We start from the raw sequence: 22,584 nt of genomic DNA on the forward strand, positions 1-22,584 counted from the left end.
ATCATCTTGGGGAAATTAAACTACAAAACCATATCCCAGAGAAACTACATTTCCGCACACAAAGCTGAATGACTTCCGGAATGTGACATACACAGGAAGAAGCCAACTCGGCTAGTTGTCAAATTAGCAAACGCTGACTAGCCAGCTAATGTATTGGTGGGAGACCAGTGTCAGTGGTTTTCTGAATAGAGAGCAAATTTGGGTTTTATCATGGTGTTTCCACTGTAGAAAACACTTTAAACGACACCCAAGGGATTTCACCCCACACTTTCCTCTTGTTCGAGCGCATAAACAAGGTAAGGTCAGCTAGCTACCCAGCTAATTGTAGCCATTATCCTCTACTCACTTTTGAGCTGACATAGTTAGCGAAGTGGTGTCCAGTTATACTTATATTTCCTTTACTTATTTTGCCTGGAATCGTAGCTAAGTAGGTCGCTACGTCAGCTAGCGAACCCCCTCAGAACTAGACAGCTAGCGAACCCCCTCAGAACCAGACAGCTAGCGAACCCCCTCAGAACCAGACAGCTAGCGAACCCCCTCAGAACTAGACAGCTAGCGAACCCCCTCAGAACTAGACAGCTAGCTAACCCCCTCAGAACTAGACAGCTAGCGAACCCCCTCAGAACTAGACAGCTAGCGAACCCCCTCAGAACTAGACAGCTAGCGAACCCCCTCAGAACTAGACAGCTAGCGAACCCCCTCAGAACTAGACAGCTAGCTAACTAGCCAGGTTAGCTAACTCTCTTGTTTTGACAACCAGTCAAGTCTACATATCCAACGCTAGCTAAAGGGGGAAGGTATTGGCTAATAATGCATCTTGTTTAGCTGAATTTACTGTGGAATGTCAACCGAACAACAGAGATGTCAGTTTGCTAGCAGTGTTAGCTAGCTTGATAACAGAGCACCTTACTAGGGCTGCTGATTAGGTTGTTTTGGCATTTAACTTTAAAAGCTCTGGTTTCGTCCTCACCGACGACAGTTGCTACTGCCACCAGGGGCAGAGTAGAGAGGTTTCAGAAGTTTGTTTGCCTGTCCTAGCTATCATTCCCTGTCCCTCTCCATCCACCTGTGCCTCCCAAATGGCACCCTATTCCCTTTATAGTGCACTACTGTTGACCAGAACCCATAGAGCACAGGTCGAAGTAGTGAATTATAAAGGTATTAGGGTGCCATTTGGGATGAACACTCATATCCAGGCCCATAGAGCACAGGTCAAAGTAGTGAATCATAAAATAATTAGGGTGCCATTTGGGATGAACACTCATATCCAGGACCATGGACAGTTGACCTGGCAATTCATTAACCAGCTGACTAACTATTTTAAAAGGACCCTGGAAAGTTCAGCTGGCAATTCATTAACCAGCTGACTAACACTTTTAAAAGGACCAAGGACAATTCACCTGGCAATTCATTAACCAGCTGACTAACCATTTTAAAAGGACCCTGGACAATTCACCTGGCAATTCATTAACCAGCTGACTAACCATTTTAAAAGGACCAAGGACAATTCACCTGGCAATTCATTAACCAGCTGACTAACCATTTTAAAAGGACCCTGGACAATTCACCTGGCAATTCATTAATCAGCTGACTAACCATTTTAAAAGTTCTGTATAAATATATAAACAAAATATGGCAGACAATGTTATGGAAGATTGATCAGTGTGATTGGTGTGTGTGATCTGTGATTGATGGGTTGTAGGAGTTAATAAATGTATCTCTCCTGGCATTGGTCGTTTTCTAGGTGTGAATGACCGACGTGGTGTCCCCCACTGCGCTCAGCGAAGTCCAGCTCCGCCTCCTCTGCCACGATGACATAGGCAGCGTCAAGCTGCTGTGCGGTGATTGGTTCCCCATCGAGTGAGTACTGCGCCACTCGGCCAATAGCAACACATGATCGTATTGTGTTCACTAGAGAGAGAGCTGAGTGAAACTATAGTGGTACTTTAACTTGTCTAATAAGAACAGATTTTCACTTTCCATTTCAAAATGCTTTGCTTTGTTGAGCCCCACTGAACACAACCCAGGGCACCTGTCCTCACCTGTCACCTGTCCTCCACTGTCCTCACCTGTCCCCTGTCCTCACCTGTCACCTGTCGTCACCTGTCCCCTGTCACCTTAATACAGTTGAACTCTACATCACCTGTCCTCACCTGTCCCCTGTCACCTAAATACAGCTGTAGTCTACATCACCTGTCCCTTGTCACCTTAATACAGCTGAAGTCTACATCACCTGTCCTCACCTGTCCCCTGTCACCTTAATACAGCTGAAGTCTACATCACCTGTACCCTGTCACCTTAATACAGCTGAAGTCTACATCACCTGTCCTCACCTGTCACCTTAAAACAGCTGAAGACTACATCACCTGTACCCTGTCACCTTAATACAGCTGAAGACTACATCACCTGTCCTCACCTGTCCCCTGTCACCTTAATACAGCTGAAGTCTACCACACCTGTCCCCTGTCACCTTAATACAGCTGAAGTCTACATCACCTGTTCTCACCTGTACCCTGTCACCTTAATACAGCTGAAGTCTACATCACCTCTTCTCACCTGTCCCCTGTCACCTTAATACAGCTGAAGTCTACATCACCTGTCCTCACCTGTCCCCTGTCACCTTAATACAGCTGAAGTCTACCACACCTGTCCCCTGTCACCTTAATACAGCTGAAGTCTACATCACCTGTTCTCACCTGTCCCCTGTCACCTTAATACAGCTGAAGTCTACATCACCTGTTCTCACCTGTACCCTGTCACCTTAATACAGCTGAAGTCTACATCACCTGTCCCCTGTCACCTTAATACAGCTGAAGTCTACATCACCTGTTCTCACCTGTACCCTGTCACCTGTAAACGGCTGAAGTCTACATCACCTGTTCTCACCTGTCCCCTGTCACCTGTAAACGGCTGAAGTCTACATCACCTGTTCTCACCTGTCCCCTGTCACCTTAATACAGCTGAAGTCTACATCACCTGTTCTCACCTGTCCCCTGTCACTTCAAAACAGCTGAAGTCTACATCACCTGTTCTCACCTGTCCCCTGTCACCTTAATACAGCTGAAGTCTACATCACCTGTCCTCACCTGTCCCCTGTCACTTCAAAACAGCTGAAGTCTACATCACCTGTCCCCTGTCACCTTAATACAGCTGAAGTCTACATCACCTGTCCCCTGTCACCTTAATACAGCTGAAGTCTACATCACCTGTCCCCTGTCACCTTAATACAGCTGAAGTCTACATCACCTGTTCTCACCTGTACCCTGTCACCTTAATACAGCTGAAGTCTACATGACCTGTCCTCACCTGTCCCCTGTCACCTGTAAACGGCTGAAGTCTACATCACCTGTCCTCACCTGTCCCCTGTCACCTGTAAACGGCTGAAGTCTACATCACCTGTTCTCACCTGTCCCCTGTCACCTTAATACAGCTGAAGTCTACATCACCTGTCCTCACCTGTCCCCTGTCACTTCAAAACAGCTGAAGTCTACATCACCTGTTCTCACCTGTCCCCTGTCACCTGTAAACGGCTGAAGTCTACATCACCTGTTCTCACCTGTCCCCTGTCACCTTAATACAGCTGAAGTCTACATCACCTTCTCTCACCTGTCCTCACCTGTCCCCTGTCACCTTAATACAGCTGAAGTCTACATCACCTGTTCTCACCTGTCCCCTGTCACCTTAATACAGCTGAAGTCTACATCACCTTCTCTCACCTGTCCCCTGTCACCTTAATACAGCTGAAGTCTACATCACCTGTTCTCACCTGTCCCCTGTCACCTTAATACAGCTGAAGTCTACATCACCTGTTCTCACCTGTCCCCTGTCACCTTAATACAGCTGAAGTCTACATCACCTGTTCTCACCTGTCCCCTGTCACCTTAATACAGCTGAAGTCTACATCACCTTCTCTCACCTGTCCCCTGTCACCTTAATACAGCTGAAGTCTACATCACCTGTTCTCACCTGTCCCCTGTCACCTTAATACAGCTGCAGTCTACATCACCTGTTCTCACCTGTCCCCTGTCACCTTAATACAGCTGAAGTCTACATCACCTGTTCTCACCTGTCCCCTGTCACCTTAATACAGCTGAAGTCTACATCACCTTCTCTCACCTGTCCTCACCTGTCCCCTGTCACCATAATACAGCTGAAGTCTACATCACCTTCTCTCACCTGTCCTCACCTGTCCCCTGTCACCTTAATACAGCTGAAGTCTACATCACCTGTTCTCACCTGTCCCCTGTCCCCTTAATACAGCTGAAGTCTACATCACCTGTTCTCACCTGTCCCCTGTCACCTTAATACAGCTGAAGTCTACATCACCTTCTCTCACCTGTCCTCACCTGTCCCCTGTCACCTTAATACAGCTGAAGTCTACATCACCTTCTCTCACCTGTCCCCTGTCACCTTAATACAGCTGAAGTCTACATCACCTGTTCTCACCTGTCCCCTGTCACCTTAATACAGCTGAAGTCTACATCACCTTCTCTCACCTGTCCTCACCTGTCCCCTGTCACCTGTAAACGGCTGAAGTCTACTCATTCTATTTACCACCTGTACCTACCTTAAGGCATATTAGGCCTATAAGCCATTTAGCGATTCGCTTTTATCCCAAGTGACTTAGACATGCATTTTCCATATGAGTGACCACAGCAGGAATCTAACCTCTGAGCCTCACCTGTCCCCCAACAGGTACCCAGACTCATGGTATAATGACATCACATCCAACAAGAAGTTCTTCTCCCTCGCCGCCATCTTCAAGGGAGGCATCGTGGGAATGATCGTAGCTGAGATCAAGGGCCGGACCAAAGTACACAGAGAGGTACGGGTGCTGGGGTAGAGGTGGTCCTGACTGACTGACAGTACACAGAGAGGTACGGGTGATGGGGTAGAGATGGTCCTGACTGACTGACAGTACACAGAGAGGTACGGGTGCTGGGGTAGAGATGGTCCTGACTGACTGTACACAGAGAGGTACAGGTGCTGGTGTAGAGATGGTCCTGACTGACTGACAGTACACATAGAGGTACAGGTGCTGGGGTAGAGATGGTCCTGACTGACTGACAGTACACAGAGAGGTACGGGTGCTGGGGAAGAGATGGTCCTGACTGACTGACAGTACACATAGAGGTACAGGTGCTGGGGTAGAGATGGTCCTGACTGACTGACAGTACACAGAGAGGTACTGGTGCTGGGGTAGAGATGGTCCTGACTGACTGACGGTACACAGAGTGGTATGGATGCTGGGGTAGAGATGGTCCTGACTGACTGACAGTACACAGAGAGGTACTGGTGCTGGGGTAGAGATGGTCCTGACTGACAGTACACAGAGAGGTACGGGTGCTGGGGTAGAGATGGTCCTGACTGACTGACTGACTGTACACAGAGAGGTACAGGTGCTGGGGTAGAGATGGTCCTGACTGACAGTACACAGAGAGGTACGGGTGCTGGGGTAGAGATGGTCCTGACTGACTGACAGTACACATAGAGGTACAGGTGCTGGGGTAGAGATGGTCCTGACTGACTGACAGTACACAGAGAGGTACGGGTGCTGGGGTAGAGATGGTCCTGACTGACAGTACACAGAGAGGTACTGGTGCTGGGGTTGAGATGGTCCTGACTGACTGACAGTACACAGAGAGGTATGGATGCTGGGGTAGAGATGGTCCTGACTGACTGACAGTACACAGAGAGGTACTGGTGCTGGGGTAGAGATGGTCCTGACTGACAGTACACAGAGAGGTACGGGTGCTGGGGTAGAGATGGTCCTGACTGACAGTACACAGAGAGGTACGGGTGCTGGGGTAGAGATGGTCCTGACTGACAGTACACAGAGAGGTATGGATGCTGGGGTAGAGATGGTCCTGACTGACTGACAGTACACAGAGAGGTACTGGTGCTGGGGTAGAGATGGTCCTGACTGACAGTACACAGAGAGGTACGGGTGCTGGGGTAGAGATGGTCCTGACTGACAGTACACAGAGAGGTACTGGTGCTGGGGTAGAGATGGTCCTGACTGACAGTACACAGAGAGGTACGGGTGCTGGGGTAGAGATGGTCCTGACTGACTGACTGTACACAGAGAGGTACGGGTGCTGGGGTAGAGATGGTCCTGACTGACTGACTGACAGTACACAGAGAGGTACTGGTGCTGGTGTAGAGATGGTCCTGACTGACTGACAGTACACAGACAGGTACGGGTGCTGTGATAGAGATGGTCCTGACTGACTGACAGTACACAGAGTGGTACTGGGGGAGATGGTCCTGACTGACTGACAGTACACAGAGTGGTACTGGGGGAGATGGTCCTGACTGACTGACAGGACGATTGAACATGTTTTCAGGAGAGATGTCTGTTATAGACTGTGAATGTACCCCATATTGTTGGAAGCTGAATGTATTGACAGACCGTTGTTAGTGGGATCACATTAAAGTCAGGGTTGGGGTCAATCCCTTTTAAATTTCAGTTCATTCAGGAGGAACACATCCATTCCAATTGTTTTCTATGAGGATCATTTGGAATCTGAAGTTGTATTACTGATAATAACACTGATAATAGTAGTTGTGTTTCCAGTAGTGCCGTTAGTTCCACATCCCTGTCACTCACATTCCTTGGGAACAGTCTGAAATGGAACACGCTGACATTCTACATTCTGTTTATAGTCTCCTACTAATTAGACCCGAAGCAGCCGTAGGGGGAGAGGAGTGGGAGGTGGGGGGGGACGAGAGTGAGTGGAGGGGACGATGGGAGAGAAGGAGGGTGGGGGTGAGGAGGGTGGAGAGGAGGAGGAGGGGGGTGGGGATGGAAGGGTGGAGGAGAAAAGGAGGGTGGTAATGGAGGAGGGGGGGCATGAGGTGGAGAGGAGGAGGGGGGAGGAGGGGGGGCATGAGGTGGAGAGGAGGAGGGGGGAGGAGGGGGGGCATGAGGTGGAGAGGAGGAGGGGGGAGGAGGGGGGGCATGAGGTGGAGAGGAGGAGGGGGGAGGAGGGGGGGCATGAGGTGGAGAGGAGGAGGGGGGAGGAGGGGGGGCATGAGGTGGAGAGGAGGAGGGGGGAGGAGGGGGGGCATGAGGTGGAGAGGGGAGGAGGGGGGATGGAGGGGTGTTGAAGAGTAATGGAGAGTGGTGGATGGGGGTTGTGTTGCTCGGTATACATCTGCTGGATGGAGACCTCCTAGCCTCTAGATTTCCTGGTGTTAGTCAGTGTTTATAAGTACTAATAGCTGTGTATAACCTCTCCTCTCTGCAGGATGGAGACCTCCTAGCCTCTAGATTTCCTGGTGTTAGTCAGTGTTTATAAGTATTAATAGCTGTGTATAACCTCTCCTCTCTGCAGGATGGAGACCTCCTAGCCTCTAGATTTCCTGGTGTTAGTCAGTGTTTATAAGTATTAATAGCTGTGTATAACCTCTCCTCTCTGCAGGATGGAGACCTCCTAGCCTCTAGATTTCCTGGTGTTAGTCAGTGTTTATAAGTACTAATAGCTGTGTATAACCTCTCCTCTCTGCAGGATGGAGACCTCCTAGCCTCTAGATTTCCTGGTGTTAGTCAGTGTTTATAAGTATTAATAGCTGTGTATAACCTCTCCTCTCTGCAGGATGGAGACATCCTAGCCTCTAGATTTCCTGGTGTTAGTCAGTGTTTATAAGTACTAATAACTGTGTATAACCTCTCCTCTCTGCAGGATGGAGACCTCCTAGCCTCTAGATTTCCTGGTGTTAGTCAGTGTTTATAAGTACTAATAGCTGTGTATAACCTCTCCTCTCTGCAGGATGGAGACATCCTAGCCTCTAGATTTCCCGTGGACACCCAGGTGGCTTACATCCTGAGTCTGGGGGTGGTGAAGGAGTTCAGGAAACATGGAATAGGTAGGTACACTTAGGGCTGTTGCAGTGACCGTTTTACTGCCACACTGGCGAGTCACGAGTCATGAAGGTCTAGTGGTTAGAGCGTTGGACTAGTAACCCGGAAGGTTGCAAGTTCAAATCCCCGAGCTGACAAGGTACAAAGCTGTTGCAGTGACCGTTTTACTGCCACTCTGACGAGTCATGAAGGCAGTCAAATTCCACATGGCCGTGTAGTCACGGTAATTAGGCTTCGCCAAGCTCGGATGCTGATGATGGGGCAGCAGGGTAGCCTAGTGGTTAGAGTGTAGAGGCGGCAGGGTAGCCTAGTGGTTAGAGTGTAGAGGCGGCAGGGTAGCCTAGTGGTTAGAGTGTAGAGGCGGCAGGGTAGCCTAGTGGTTAGAGTGTAGAGGCGGCAGGGTAGCCTAGTGGTTAGAGCGTTGGACTAGTAACCCGGAAGGTTGCATGTTCAAATCCCCGAGCTGACAAGGTACAAATCTGTCGTTCTGCCCCTGAACAAGGCAGTTAACCCACTGTTCCTAGGCCGTCATTGAAAATAAGAATTTGTTCTTAAACTGACTTGCCTAGTTAAATAAAGGTAAAATAAATAAAAAATCGTAGTCTACCAAACTTGCTAACTGCCTGGTACTTCAGCACTCTATTGTCCCTCTAATCACTCTGACATCAATGCAAATGTATTAGAAAAATATAATCCAACACTTCATGAGTGCCCAAGAGCCCATGTTGCGTATCATTTCTATAGGCTATGCAATTGCTGGAGAAAAAAACTGAGTGATGGCCTCTAATAAAAAGATGAGGATCCCATCAGCTTTCTATAGGCTAGTGCTTTTGCTGTTTGTCAGACCTACTCATCTAGTTGAATGATAAAGTGAATGTGGAGAGTTCTTCCAATATCTTCAATATGCACCTCGGAATTGGATAAGGACGCTCGCAGGTGCATCCCCGATGTGTCTGACGTGTCTGTCTTCACTTGTAGCCTGTGAGAAAGACCTTGATCTCGTGACGGAGAGCCATGTGAGTGAGAGACGCTTCGGATTGCGCAGCACACTCAGGGAGAAGGTCACAACGCAGCACTCCGGGCCACAAAAGGCACAGATATATTTTCTTAGGGTGCGTTATGGCCGCAAAGGGGATGCAGCTGTGAAATACGAGGCATTATCAAGTGCTTGTCAAATTGTGAATGAGAGACTACAGCCTGCGCAAACAAACTTAGCAGAGCTCAATGCCTTTTTAAGCAAACATTTTTCAAATCATCATTAGTCTCATCATGCAGCCTTTAGATGTATTAAACATCTAAACATATAGCCTAACGTTAGTAGAACAACTAAAGTTACATTTAATAACTCTAAATGTATTTATTTATTTTATTTAACTAGTTAAGAACAAATTCTTATTTTCAATGACAGCCTAGAAACAGTGGGTTAACTGCCTGTTCGGGGGCAGAACGACAGATTTGTACCTTGTCAGCTCGGGGATTTGAACTTGCAACCTTCCCGGTTACTAGTACAACGCTCTAACCACTAGGCTACCCTGCCGCCCCAAATGAAGCATATAGGAATTCCTGTTTCTTTAACTGCTCAACACAGAATAGCCGAATGTGCGCACTTCCTTCAAATCGTTTGGAGAAAATATTGATATTTTATTCAGCTTTGTTCAATTGTGTTCTTCCTATTTGAAAATAATATAAGATATTGGGAATTCTAAGCATGTCTTGTCTGCTGAGTGAACTAGTGTCGCCCACAGCCATATGGCAGAGCCAGATCAGGGCCTAACAATAAGGACAACTCAGACTACGCTATTCTGTTCTCCTGAAATAGACTACATTTTCTTCATATCATACTTCTTTAGACTTGTCTAAAATAAATAGTTCATTTATTGTGAAAGTGTAGGCTATATTACATGGATTTATTTGACTTTTTAAAATGGCTTGTAGGCTGTGTGTGGGAGCCAGGAGATGCTAAATGTGTTGATGTTAATTATACTCTCACTCACCGTGAGACCCACAGTTATTTGTCTTGGCTTGTAGGCTGTGTGTGGGAGCCAGGAGATGCTAAATGTGTTTATGTTAATTATCCTGTCACTCACCGTGAGACCGACAGTTATTTGACTTGGCTTGTAGGCTGTGTCACCGGCAGTTATTTGACTTGGCTTGTAGGCTGTGTCACCGGCAGTTATTTGCATGACAATTATCGGCTGACAGTTTTTGTGACCGCCACAACCCTAGGTACACTCACAGTCACTCACTCACTCAGTCACTCACTCAGTCACTCACTCAGTCACTCACTCAGTCACTCACTCAGTCACTCACTCAGTCACTCACTCAGTCACTCAGTCACTCACTCAGTCACTCAGTCAGTCAGTCACTCAGTCAGTCAGTCACTCACTCAGTCAGTCACTCACTCAGTCACTCAGTCACTCACTCAGTCACTCACTCACTCACTCACTCACTCACTCACTCACTCACTCACTCAGTCACTCACTCACAGTCACTCACTCAGTTGCTCACTGTCCTGCTACTCTCTTCTTCTCCCCCTCCCAGGCTCCTTGCTGCTGGACAGTCTGAAGGAACACATCTCCACCACGGCCCAGGACCACTGCAAGGCCATCTACCTCCACGTGCTGACAACCAACACCACGGCTATACACTTCTACCACAACAGGTAGGTAGAGACCTGCTATACACTTCTACCACAACAGGTAGGTAGGTAGAGACCTGCTATACACTTCTACCACAACAGGTAGGTAGAGACCTGCTATACACTTCTACCACAACAGGTAGGTAGGTAGAGACCTGCTATACACTTCTACCACAACAGGTAGGTAGAGACCTGCTATACACTTCTACCACAACAGGTAGGTAGAGACCTGCTATACACTTCTACCACAACAGGTAGGTAGAGACCTGCTATATACTTCTACCACAACAGGTAGGTAGAGACCTGCTATACACTTCTACCACAACAGGTAGGTAGAGACCTGCTATATACTTCTACCACAACAGGTAGGTAGAGACCTGCTATACACTTCTACCACAACAGGTAGGTAGAGACCTGCTATACACTTCTACCACAACAGGTAGGTAGAGACCTGCTATACACTTCTACCACAACAGGTAGGTAGAGACCTGCTATACACTTCTACCACAACAGGTAGGTAGAGACCTGCTATACACTTCTACCACAACAGGTAGGTAGAGACCTGCTATATACTTCTACCACAACAGGTAGGTAGAGACCTGCTATACACTTCTACCACAACAGGTAGGTTGGAGTCATTAAAACTAGTTTTTCAACTACTCCACAAATGTCTTGTTAACAAACTATAGTTTAGGCAAGTTGGTTAGGACATGTACATTGTGCACGACACAAGTAATTTTTCCAACAAGAGTTTACAGACAGATCATTTCACTTATAATTCACTCTATTACAATTCCAGTGGGTCAGAAGTTCACATACAGTTGAAGTCAGAAGTTTACGTACACTTTAGGCAAATACATTTAAACTCAGTTTTTCACAATTCCTGACATATAATCCTAGTAAAAATTCCCTGTCTTAGGTCAGTTAGGATCACCACTTTATTTTAAGAATGTGAAATGTCAGAATAAAAGTAGAGAGAATGATTTATTTAAGCTTTTATTTCTTTCATCACATTCCCACTGGGTCAGAAGTTTACATACACTCAATTAGTATTTGGTAGCATTGCCTTTAAATTGTTTAACTTGAGTCAAATGTTTTGGGTAGCCTTCCACAAGCTTCCCACAATAAGTTGGGTGAATTTTGGCCCATTCCTCCTGACAGAGCTGGTGTAACTGAGTCAGATTTGTAGGCCTCCTTGCTCACGCACGTTTTTTCAGTTCTGCCCACAAATGTTCTATAGGATTGAGGTCAGGGCTTTGTGATGGCCACTACAATACCTTGACTTTGTTGTCCTTAAGCCATTTTTCCACAACTTTGGAAGTATGCTTGGGGTCATTTTCCATTTGAAGACCCTAGATATAGCTACTGGGTGAATATGTGTTTTTAGATATAGCTACTGGGTGTATATGTGTTTTTAGATATACAGTGGGGCAAAAAAGTATTTAGTCAGCCACCAATTGTGCAAGTTCTCCCACTTAAAAATATGAGAGAGGTCTGTAAGTTTCATCATAAGTACACTTCAACTATGACAGACAAAATGAGAAAACAAATCACATTGTAGGATTTTTTAATGAATTTATTTGCAAATTATGGTGGAAAATAAGTTTTTGGTCAATAACAAAAGTTTATCTCAATACTTTGTTATTTACCCTTTCTTGGCAATGACAGAGGTCAAACGTTTTCTGTAAGTCTTCACAAGGTTTTCACACACTGTTGCTGGTATTTTGGCCCATTCCTCCATGCAGATCTCCTCTAGAGCAGTGATGTTTTGGGGCTGTTGCTGGGCAGCACGGACTTTCAACTCCCTCCAAAGATTTTCTATGGGGTTGAGATCTGGAGACTGGCTAGGCCACTCCAGGACCTTGAAATGCTTCTTACGAAGCCATTCCTTCGTTGCCCGGGCGGTGTGTTTGGGATCATTGTCATGCTGAAAGACCCAGCCACGTTTCATCTTCAATGCCCTTGCTGATGGAAGGTTTTCATTCAAAATCTCACGATACATGGCCCCATTCATTATTTCCTTTACACGGATCAGTCGTCCTGGTCCCTTTGCAGAAAAACAGCCCCAAAGCATGAGGTTTCCACCTCCATGCTTCACAGTAGGTATGGTGTTCTTTTGATGCAACTCAGCATTCTTTGTCCTCCAAACACAATGAGTTGAGTTTTTATCAAAAAGTTATATTTTGGTTTCATCTGACCATATGACATTCTCCCAATCTTCTTCTGGATCATCCAAATGCTCTCTAGCAAACTTCAGACGGGCCTGGACATGTACTGGCTTAAGCAGGGGAACACGTCTGGCACTGCTAGGAGTCCCTGGCGGCGTAGTGTGTTACTGATGGTAGGCTTTGTTACTTTGGTCCCAGCTCTCTGCAGGTCATTCACTAGGTCCCCCTGTGTGGTTCTGGGATTTTTGCTCACCGTTCTTGTGATCATTTTGACCCCACGGGGTGAGATCTTGCGTGGAGCCCCAGATCGAGGGAGATTATCAGTGGTCTTGTATGTCTTCCATTTCCTAATAATTGCTCCCACAGTTGATTTCTTCAAACCAAGCTGCTTACCTATTGCAGATTCAGTCTTCCCAGCCTGGTGCAGGTCTAAAATGTTGTGTCCTTTGACACCAGAAGTGGAGTTTGGAGTGTGACTGTTTGAGGTTGTGGACAGGTGTCTTTTATACTGATAACAAGTTCAAACAGGTGCCATTCATACAGGTAACGAGTGGGGGACAGAGGAGCCTCTTAAAGAAGAAGTTACAGGTCTGTGAGAGCCAGAAATCTTGCTTGTTTGTAGGTGACCAATACTTATTTTCCACCATAATTTGCAAATAAATTCATTAAAAATCCTACAATGTGATTTTCTGGATTTTTTTCCTAATTTTGTCTGTCATAGTTGAAGTGTACCTATGATGAAAATTACAGGCCTCTCTCATCTTTTTAAGTGGGAGAACTTGCACAATTGGTGGCTGACTAAATACTTTTTTGCCCCACTGTAGCTACTGGTTGTATATGTGTTGTAAAATGATCATGTAAAAGAAATGAATCCCAACAGAGACTTCACGCAGCATCACTACCTACCTTACTACTACTCCATACGAGGGGTGCTGAAAGATGGGTTCACCTACGTACTGTACATCAACGGAGGGCATCCGCCCTGGACGCTCTTATATCCTTTACTACTGGGGGGAGGACAAGTGTGTGTGATGTTGATGATTGTTGGTTTGGGGGGTACGGGGGGGGAAGAGTCTCAGTGTGTCCATGTGGAGCTCCTGATCTAACTTGTCACAGCAAGGGGGGGTGGGGACCTTTGGCAGTCAATAATTCTTTGTTTTTATTTGTAATTTATATATTTATTTCACTTTTTAAATGTGGCGTAGGTTGTGTCGATCAGTGGTAAAATCATCCAAATGTAATCCCTATTTAGAAATGGAAGACGGCAACACGTGAAGACTGTGTACTGGTATGTAGACTTCCCCTGGGCACAATTCTGGAATTCAAGCAGGAAGTGGAGAATTGAATTGGAATTCAAGCAGGAAGTGGAGAATTTAATTTGAATTCAAGCAGGAAGTGGAGATTTGAATTGGAATTCAAGCCTGAAGTGGAGAATTGAATTGGAATTGAACAAGAGTCATTCTTGGAATTGAATTGGAATTGCAGCTCTCTTTAAAAGTCTAATTATAAAAGAAAATCATTCTTGGAAATTGAATTAGAATTGAACAAGAGTCATTATTGGAATTGATTCAGAATTGAACGAGTCATTCTTGGAATTGAATTGGAATTGAACGAGTCATTCTTGGAATTGAATTGGAATTGAACAAGAGCCATCCGTGGCTGTGTTTTCTAGTGACAAGAGACTGTTGTTGCCTTCAGTTCTTATCCATTCTGCAGCCTTCACACAGTCAGTGCCTAATTTTAATATATTATCCTTAAAATGTAACCCGTTATATCAATACATTACATATCATAAAATCAACGTTTATTTGTCACGTGCACCGAATACAACCGGTGTTGACCTTACTGTGAAATGCTTACTGACAGGCCCTAACCAACCAGTGTAGCCCTAACCAACCGGTGTTGACCTTACTGTGAAATGCTTACTGACAGGCCCTAACCAACCAGTGTTGACCTTACTGTGAAATGCTTACTTACAGGCCCTAACCAACCGACAGTGCAATTTTTAAGTAAATAATAGATATATAGTTGACTCAGTCTGGTGTTGACATGTAGTTGACTCAGTCTGGTGTTGACATGTAGTTGTCTCTGTCTGGTGTTGACATGTAGTTGACTCAGTCTGGTGTTGACATGTAGTTGACTCTGTCTGGTGTTGACATGTAGGTGCCTCAGTCTGGTGTTGACATGTAGTTGCCTCAGTCTGGTGTTGACATGTAGTTGTCTCAGTCTGGTGTTGACATGTAGTTGCCTTAGTCTGGTGTTGACATGTAGTTGCCTCAGTCTGGTGTTGACATGTAGTTGCCTCAGTCTGGTGTTGACATGTAGTTTCCTCAGTCTGGTGTTGACATGTAGTTTCCTCAGTCTGGTGTTTACATGTAGTTGTCTCAGTCTGGTGTTGACATGTAGTTGACTCAGTCTGGTGTTGACATGTAGTTGTCTCTGTCTGGTGTTGACATGTAGTTGTCTCTGTCTGGTGTTGACATGTAGTTGTCTCTGTCTGGTGTTGACATGTAGTTGTCTCAGTCTCAAATCAAATCAAATCAAATTTTATTTGTCACATACACATGGTTAGCAGATGTTAATGCGAGTGTAGCGAAATGCTTGTGCTTCTAGTTACGACAATGCAGTAATAACAAGTAATCTAACTAACAATTCCAAAACTACTGTCTTGTACACAGTGTAAGGGGATAAAGAATATGTACATAAGGATATATGAATGAGTGATGGTACAGAGCAGCATAGGCAAGATACAGTAGATGGTATCGAGTACAGTATGTACAAATGAGATGAGTATGGTGTTGACATTCTGAATGATCAAAACGACAGTAAAATGTTCATTGACCAACTGTTCCTTTATGTTTATCCCCTTGGGTTTTCTTCTCGGCTTGCCAGCACAAGATCAATTACAAAAACACAGGTATTAAACAAACTATTCAAAAAAGAAATCCACCTGCAATAAAGCATGCTGGGAAATATGATAATGACGGGCGTGGTTTTGAGAATTCTACTCTACACAGAGTGAAAATGACACAATCACTTCTGGTTATTAACACCAACACTCAGGTCTTTACAACGCTGAGTGTTCTTTTAACTCCTAAATGAATGGAATTACACTCAGGTCTCTACAACACTGAGTGTTCATTTAACTCCTAAATGAATGGAATTACACTCAGGTCTTTACAACACTGAGTGTTCATTTAACTCCTAAATGAATGGAGAGTGGAATTACACTCTGGTCTTTACGACACTGAGTGTTCATTTAACTCCTAAATGAATGGAATTACACTCAGGTCTTTACAACACTGAGTGTTCTTTTAACTCCTAAATGAATGGAATTACACTCAGGTCTCTACAACACTGAGTGTTAATTTAACTCCTAAATTAATGGAGTTACTACCTTTTTTTAGTGTTTTTGCTTTAGACAGACACACAACATGATCGGTGGAGACGGGAATCGAACCCTGGTCTCCAGTGGGGAAGCTGGGCGTGTTGCCCACATGACCACGGCTCAGGACGGTCCACCAGTGTCTACTATGAAGCTTGTTTCTAACGGTGCATTGAAGCAATTGACAACATTTAAATGTTACAATTGTTTTTTGTTGAGATATAAAAAGTGTTTTTAGTTGTTTCCCAAACTCTCATTTTTTTTTAAAGGTCGGGGTTTGGGGATTATTGTAATTGTTTTTAGAGCAGGAAGTTTTGTTCTCCACAATGTGCCAAACCAATTGGAGAAAATGGATAACTCAATAAAGTATAATAATCATGTTTATTTATAATGGCTTTTTAAAAATATCAGCTGATATCTCAAAGAGTGCTGTACAGAAACCCAGCCTAAAACCCCAAACAGCAAGCAATGCAGGTGTAGAAGCACGGTGGCTAGGAAAAACTCCCTAGAAAGGCCAAAACCTAGGAAGAAACCTAGAGAGGAACCAGGCTATGTGGGGTGGCCAGTCCTCTTCTGGCTGTGCCGGGTGGAGAGGAACCAGGCTATGAGGGGTGGGCCAGTCCTCTTCTGGCTGTACTGGGTAGAGAGGAACCAGGCTCTGAGGGGTGACCAGTCCTCTTCTGGCTGTACTGGGTAGAGAGGAACCAGGCTCTGAGGGGTGACCAGTCCTCTTCTGGCTGTACTGGGTAGAGAGGAACCAGGCTATGTGGGGTGGCCAGTCCTCTTCTGGCTGTGCCAGGTGGAGATTATAACAGAACATGGCCAAGATGTTGAAACGTTCCTAGATGACCAGCATGGTTTAATAATAATGACAATAATAATAATAGTTAATACAGTAGCCAATACAGATTGAAGTAGATTATTGAGCATTTCCAGAATGATTTCATGCTGTTTGTATTGAACAGCTTCAACAGCTCTGATATTCACTTGTTGGATTGGTTATATTTAGGATCCTGTTTTACAGCTTTGGCTTGTATGTTTTAATGTGAAAACACATTCCTGAACTAGTCCCTCTTAGTTCGTTAAGAGTTTGATGGGGACATTTAGACGTTTACCAGGACTAGTCCCTCTTAGTTTGTTTAGAGTTTGAGGGGGACATCTAGTTTACCAGGACTAGTCCCTCTTAGTTCGTTAAGAGTTTAAAAGGGACATTTAGTTTACCAGGACTAGTCCCTCTTAGTTCGTTTAGAGTTTGAGGGGGACATCTAGTTTACCAGGACTAGTCCCTCTTAGTTCGTTTAGAGTTTGAGGGGGACATCTAGTTTACCAGGACTAGTCCCTCTTAGTTCGTTAAGAGTTTGAGGGGGACATCTAGTTTACCAGAACTTGTCCCTCTTAGTTCATTAAGAGTTTGAGTTAGTCTGGAATTGGAGATCAGTTGAAATAAATTATAAATTGAAGAACTGTTATAGAATATTACATTGATGGAATAGAATTGGAATTGAATTTGTGTAATTGATCCCAACCTTGCTACATAAATCCTATAGTCCTTGACGGTACTCTTGCACTGACTACATCCAACACATTGGCTCGGCCCTGGCCAGCCTCAGTCCCTGCTCGATCCCCCAGAGACTCTACAGACAGGCCCAGTCTCTGCTCCGTAGCCTGATACCCTGGTCCGGCATCGCATCCAAGACTGGTATCCAGTACAGCAGGACCATGTGACAGTACAGGTGTGTATTTGGGAGGGGGGGGGGGGGGTGTACACGATGTGTTGTAGTTTGACTTTAATTTAACTCAATTCTCTCTCTGTCTCTGTCTCTCTCTCTCTGTCTCCCTACTCTCTCTACCCTCGTTGTTTATCTCTGTCTCTCCCCCCTCTCTCTCTCCTCTCTGTCTCTCTCTCTCCCCACTCTGTTTATCTCTGTCTCTCTGTCTCCCTCTCACCTTCTTTTCTCTCCCCATTTCTGTTTTTCTTCATGGTCTTCCCCTGTGTTCTTCAGAACCCTCTGACCTCATCTGACCCTCCACCACTCGGAACCCTGGAAAGACTGAGGGCTGAGACCCCCCAAACACCAACCAAGCCACCCAGCCACTAAGCCCAGACCCTACAAACCAAGCCACTCAGCCCACCAAACCAAGCCACCCAGCCCAGCCCACCAAACCAAGCCGCCCAGCCCAGCCCACAAAACCAAGCCACCCAGCCCAGCCCACCAAACCAAGCCGCCCAGCCCACCAAACCAAGCCACCCAGCCCAGCAAACCAAGCCACCCAGCCCACCAAACCAAGCCGCCCAGCCCACTAAACCAAGCCGCCCAGCCCACTAAACCAAGCCGCCCAGCCCACCAAACCAAGCCGCCCAGCCCACCAAACCAAGCCGCCCAGTCCACCAAACCAAGCCACCCAGCCCACCAAACCAAGCCACCCAGCCCACCAAACCAAGCCACCCAGCCCACCAAACCAAGCCACCCAGCCCACCAAACCAAGCCTCCCAGTCCACCAAACCAAGCCACCCAGCCCACCAAACCAAACCAAACCAAGCCACCCAGCCCACCAAACCAAGCCGCCCAGTCCACCAAACCAAGCCGCCCAGCCCACCACACCAAGCCGCCCAGCCTACCAAACCAAGCCGCCCAGCCCACCAAACCAAGCCACCCAGCCCACTAAACCAAGCCGCCCAAGCCACCCACCACACCAAGCCTCCCAGCCCAGCCCACCACACCAAGCCTCTCAGCCCAGCCCACCACACCAAGCCGCCCAGCCCACCACACCAAGCCACCCAGCCCACCACACCAAGCCTCCCAGCCCAGCCCACCACACCAAGCCTCCCAGCCCAGCCCACCACACCAAGCCACCCAGCCCACCACACCAAGCCTCCCAGCCCAGCCCACCACACCAAGCCTCCCAGCCCACCACACCAAGCCGCCCAGCCCAGCCCACCACACCAAGCCACCCAGTCCACCACACCAAGCGTCTCGTCTCTCCCTAGCTGTCCTATCCTGTCCTACAGCTCATACAAAGACAATGTATTATAACTGTACATTACATATATCCTCTAATATATAAATACATATATACTGTATATATATATATATATATATATATATATATATATATACACCCTGTCAGTAGCTGCCCTGCCCTCCACTCTACTGTCAGTAGCTGCCCTCCACTCTACTGTCAGTAGCTGCCCCCCACTCTACTGTCAGTAGCTGCCCTCCACTCTACTGTCAGTAGCTGCCCTCCACTCTACTGTCTGAGCCAGTGGTGTAGTGGAGGGTCAACACATGTAGACTCCGGTCACTCTGAATTGAAATATAGGGATTGAATGTTACCTTTTTCACTGGAATGGTGTGGACTGGGTTACGATTCAGTAGGATTGGGATCGACTCTGGTTTCAACTGGACTGGGTTACGATTCAGTAGGATTGGGATCGACTCTGGGTTCAACTGGACTGGGTTACGATTCAGTAGGATTGGGATCGACTCTGGGTTCAACAGGACTGGGTTACGATTCAGTAGGATTGGGTTCAACTCTGGTTTCAACTGGACTGGGTTACGATTCAGTAGGATTGGGTTCAACTCTGGGTTCAACTGGACCGGGGTGAGATTCAGTAGGATTGGGATCGACTCTGGTTTCAACTGGACTGGGTTACGATTCAGTAGGATTGGGATCGACTCTGGGTTCAACTGGACTGGGTTACGATTCAGTAGGATTGGGATCGACTCTGGGTTCAACTGGACTAGGTTACGATTCAGTAGGATTGGGATCAACTCTGGGTTCAACTGGACCGGGGTGAGATTCAGTAGGATTGGGATCAACTCTGGTTTCAACTGGACTGGGTTACGATTCAGTAGGATTGGGATCAAATCTGGTTTCAACTGGACCGGGGTTATGATTCAGTAGGCTTGGGGTCAACTCTGTTTTCAGTTCAGACAATTTGAAATGCTCCTTGTCAATAGTCAGAATCCACATAGAAAAAATAATTTGTTATTTCAATACAATCATTGAAATCCTGAATCCTGAGTTGAGGTCAGCGCTCACACTTTCACACAAATCTTCCATTGACATCAACGTATGATCTACACAGAAGTCTACTTTTTAAGTGTGCACAGAGATCTCAAGGACTAGGATTCCTCCCAGACTGACTTTCGGTTCACTTTGGGTCCGATTCAGACTTGAGATGAGTAGACTCACAGTAAATCATTTGTTTTTGTTTTACTGACGTCCACGTTTAGTAAAACTCAAGTCTGAATTGTGACCTTCCTGACCTAATTTTGATCTGAAATGGGTTTTGACCCGAAACCCTGCTGATTGTCTGTCTGTCCCCTTCAGGGCTGTCTGTCATTCTGCTGCTCACGTAGACAACCAGACAGTCTGGTTTTAATCCAGATGTTTAACATAGCTGACATTTAGTTTTGTATGTCTGCCTGTTTCTATTAAGAGATTAAAAAATATAACATGGTAGAAGTTGCTCTCTCTGTGAGATTCCCCCAATAACCCAAATATATATGTGTGGGTGTAGTGTGTGTCTAGTCAAATGTAGTGCACTATATAGGGAATAGGGTGCTATTTGGGACTCAGCGAGGTGTAGTTAAGACCGTTTCTAGATAATGTTTTAAAGAGGAGCACTGTGTTGTTTAGGGTTACAGAAGTCCTCTATCTTTCCCAACACTCCCAAAGTTTTACAGAAGTCCTCTATCTTTCCCAACACTCCCAAAGTTTTACAGAAGTCCTCTATCTTTCCCAACACTCCCAAAGTTTTACAGAAGTCCTCTATCTTTCCCAACACTCCCAAAGTTTTACAGAAGTCCTCTATCTTTCCCAACACTCCAAAGTTTTACAGAATTCCCGGTTGGACGATTCCTGGAATGGCGATCGGATAAGCAGGAAATACGGGAATCGTCCAACTAGGATTTGTTAAATACCATGGAACTTTGAGAAGGTTTACGGAGTTTGTGCACCGCTACTAGGTGTCTAGATAACATCTTTAAACAGGAGGGTGTATTGAGGTAATACTGAATGTAGTGTTGATGGCACCGGTTAACTGACCAGTCTGATTTTAGGGAGAAACAACTCACTCTGGACACAGATCCAGTTAACTGACCAGTCTGATTTTAGGAAGAAACGACTCAGTCTGGACACAGATCCTAAATTGAGATGTATTCTCATCAATAGCAGCATTAGAGCCACATTTTTATAGTGCAAAAGCAATGTGCAAAAATGTACGGTTAAACTTGTTAAAATCTGGAAGTTGGATTTCACTTAACACTTTTCTTCAATGTGTGTTTATAAAGAGACGTCTGTTAAGGCATCGCTCAGTTTACTGAACTCTGGTGAGGCAATCGTCTCTTTTATAACGCGTATTGTTGAAGAAAAGTTTTCAAATTAAATCTCACTGCGAGATTATAATGAGGTTTACTGTCATTTTTTTCAATTTTGCACAATGTTTTTTTTTGCGCTGTGAAAATAGGAACCGTTAATCAGGGTCTGGGAACCTTCCCCTGTTGATGTTGATGAAATGGAAACAGAGTGGGTCTCGTAGAAACTGTCTGAACCCCTAACGGCATCCAGTTCCCGAATTAGTCCACTACTTTTGACCACGAACCAATGTAGAGCTCTGGTCAACAAGTAATGCACTTAAACACGGAATAGGGTGCCATTTGGGATTGAGACACTATTGTTCAACTGAAAATATAATTTGATCAGGAGGTCTTTTAAATGTTTTTATTGTGTCCGACAGCCTTCATCCAAAACGCGGATGTGCACGCAGGTATACGTTTGTGTCTTAAGAGTCAGTGTGAGTTTGTCCCAAATGGCACCCTATTCCCTACGTAGTGCACTACTACAGTAACCACAGAGGGTTTAGCCAATCAGGGCTCTGGTTAAAAGTAGTGCACTACTACAGTAACCACAGAGGGTTTAGCCAATCAGGGCTCTGGTTAAAAGTAGTGCACTACTACAGTAACCACAGAGGGTTTAGCCAATCAGGGCTCTGGTTAAAAGTAGTGCACTACTACAGTAACCACAGAGGGTTTAGCCAATCAAAGCTCTGGTTGAAAGTAGTGCACTACTACAGTAACCACAGAGGGTTTAGCCAATCAGAGCTCTGGTTGAAAGTAGTGCACTACTAAAGTAACCACAGAGGGTTTAGCCAATCAGAGCTCTGGTTAAAAGTAGTGCACTACTACAGTAACCACAGAGGGTTTAGCCAATCAGGGCTCTGGTTGTAGGTAGTGCACTATATAGGGAACAGGGCTCCATTTGGGGAGTAGTTCATCTGGTTGTAGGTAGTGTAAATACAAAATATAATAATGTCCTTTTTTTCCCCACAGCAGAAGAATGGATGTTTTTAAAACGTGCATCTTGATCTGCTTTTCTATTTAATATATATTTAAGATGTTGTGCTGATTTCTTTCTGTTGATGTGTTGTCTTCTATGTGGACAGGGACAGGAAAGAGACCCTTGGTTTGTTAAATACGTCTTTTACACAACGTTGTCTTGCCTTCAGTTTTTTTTTCAATACGTT

General features: G+C 45.7%; 2 protein-coding genes across 2 annotated transcripts in view; both read left to right on the forward strand.

The window, feature by feature from the left end:
• LOC139421752 (NLR family CARD domain-containing protein 3-like) overlaps window positions 1–22,584 on the forward strand; it is a 1,082,035-nt gene that overhangs the window by 745,476 nt on the left and 313,975 nt on the right. The gene's annotated exons all lie outside the window — the stretch shown is intronic.
• LOC139421717 (N-alpha-acetyltransferase 60) lies at window positions 83–17,780 on the forward strand. Its single transcript, XM_071172830.1, has 7 exons — window positions 83–296; window positions 1,745–1,860; window positions 4,696–4,825; window positions 7,773–7,869; window positions 10,406–10,526; window positions 13,551–13,664; window positions 17,624–17,780. The coding sequence occupies exons 2-7, from the start codon at window positions 1,751–1,753 to the stop codon at window positions 17,778–17,780; spliced, it is 729 nt and encodes a 242-aa protein (XP_071028931.1). The 5' UTR covers window positions 83–296; window positions 1,745–1,750.

The sequence above is a fragment of the Oncorhynchus clarkii genome, chromosome 12 (genome assembly GCF_045791955.1).
Source record: "Oncorhynchus clarkii lewisi isolate Uvic-CL-2024 chromosome 12, UVic_Ocla_1.0, whole genome shotgun sequence".
Lineage (NCBI taxonomy): Eukaryota > Metazoa > Chordata > Actinopteri > Salmoniformes > Salmonidae > Oncorhynchus > Oncorhynchus clarkii.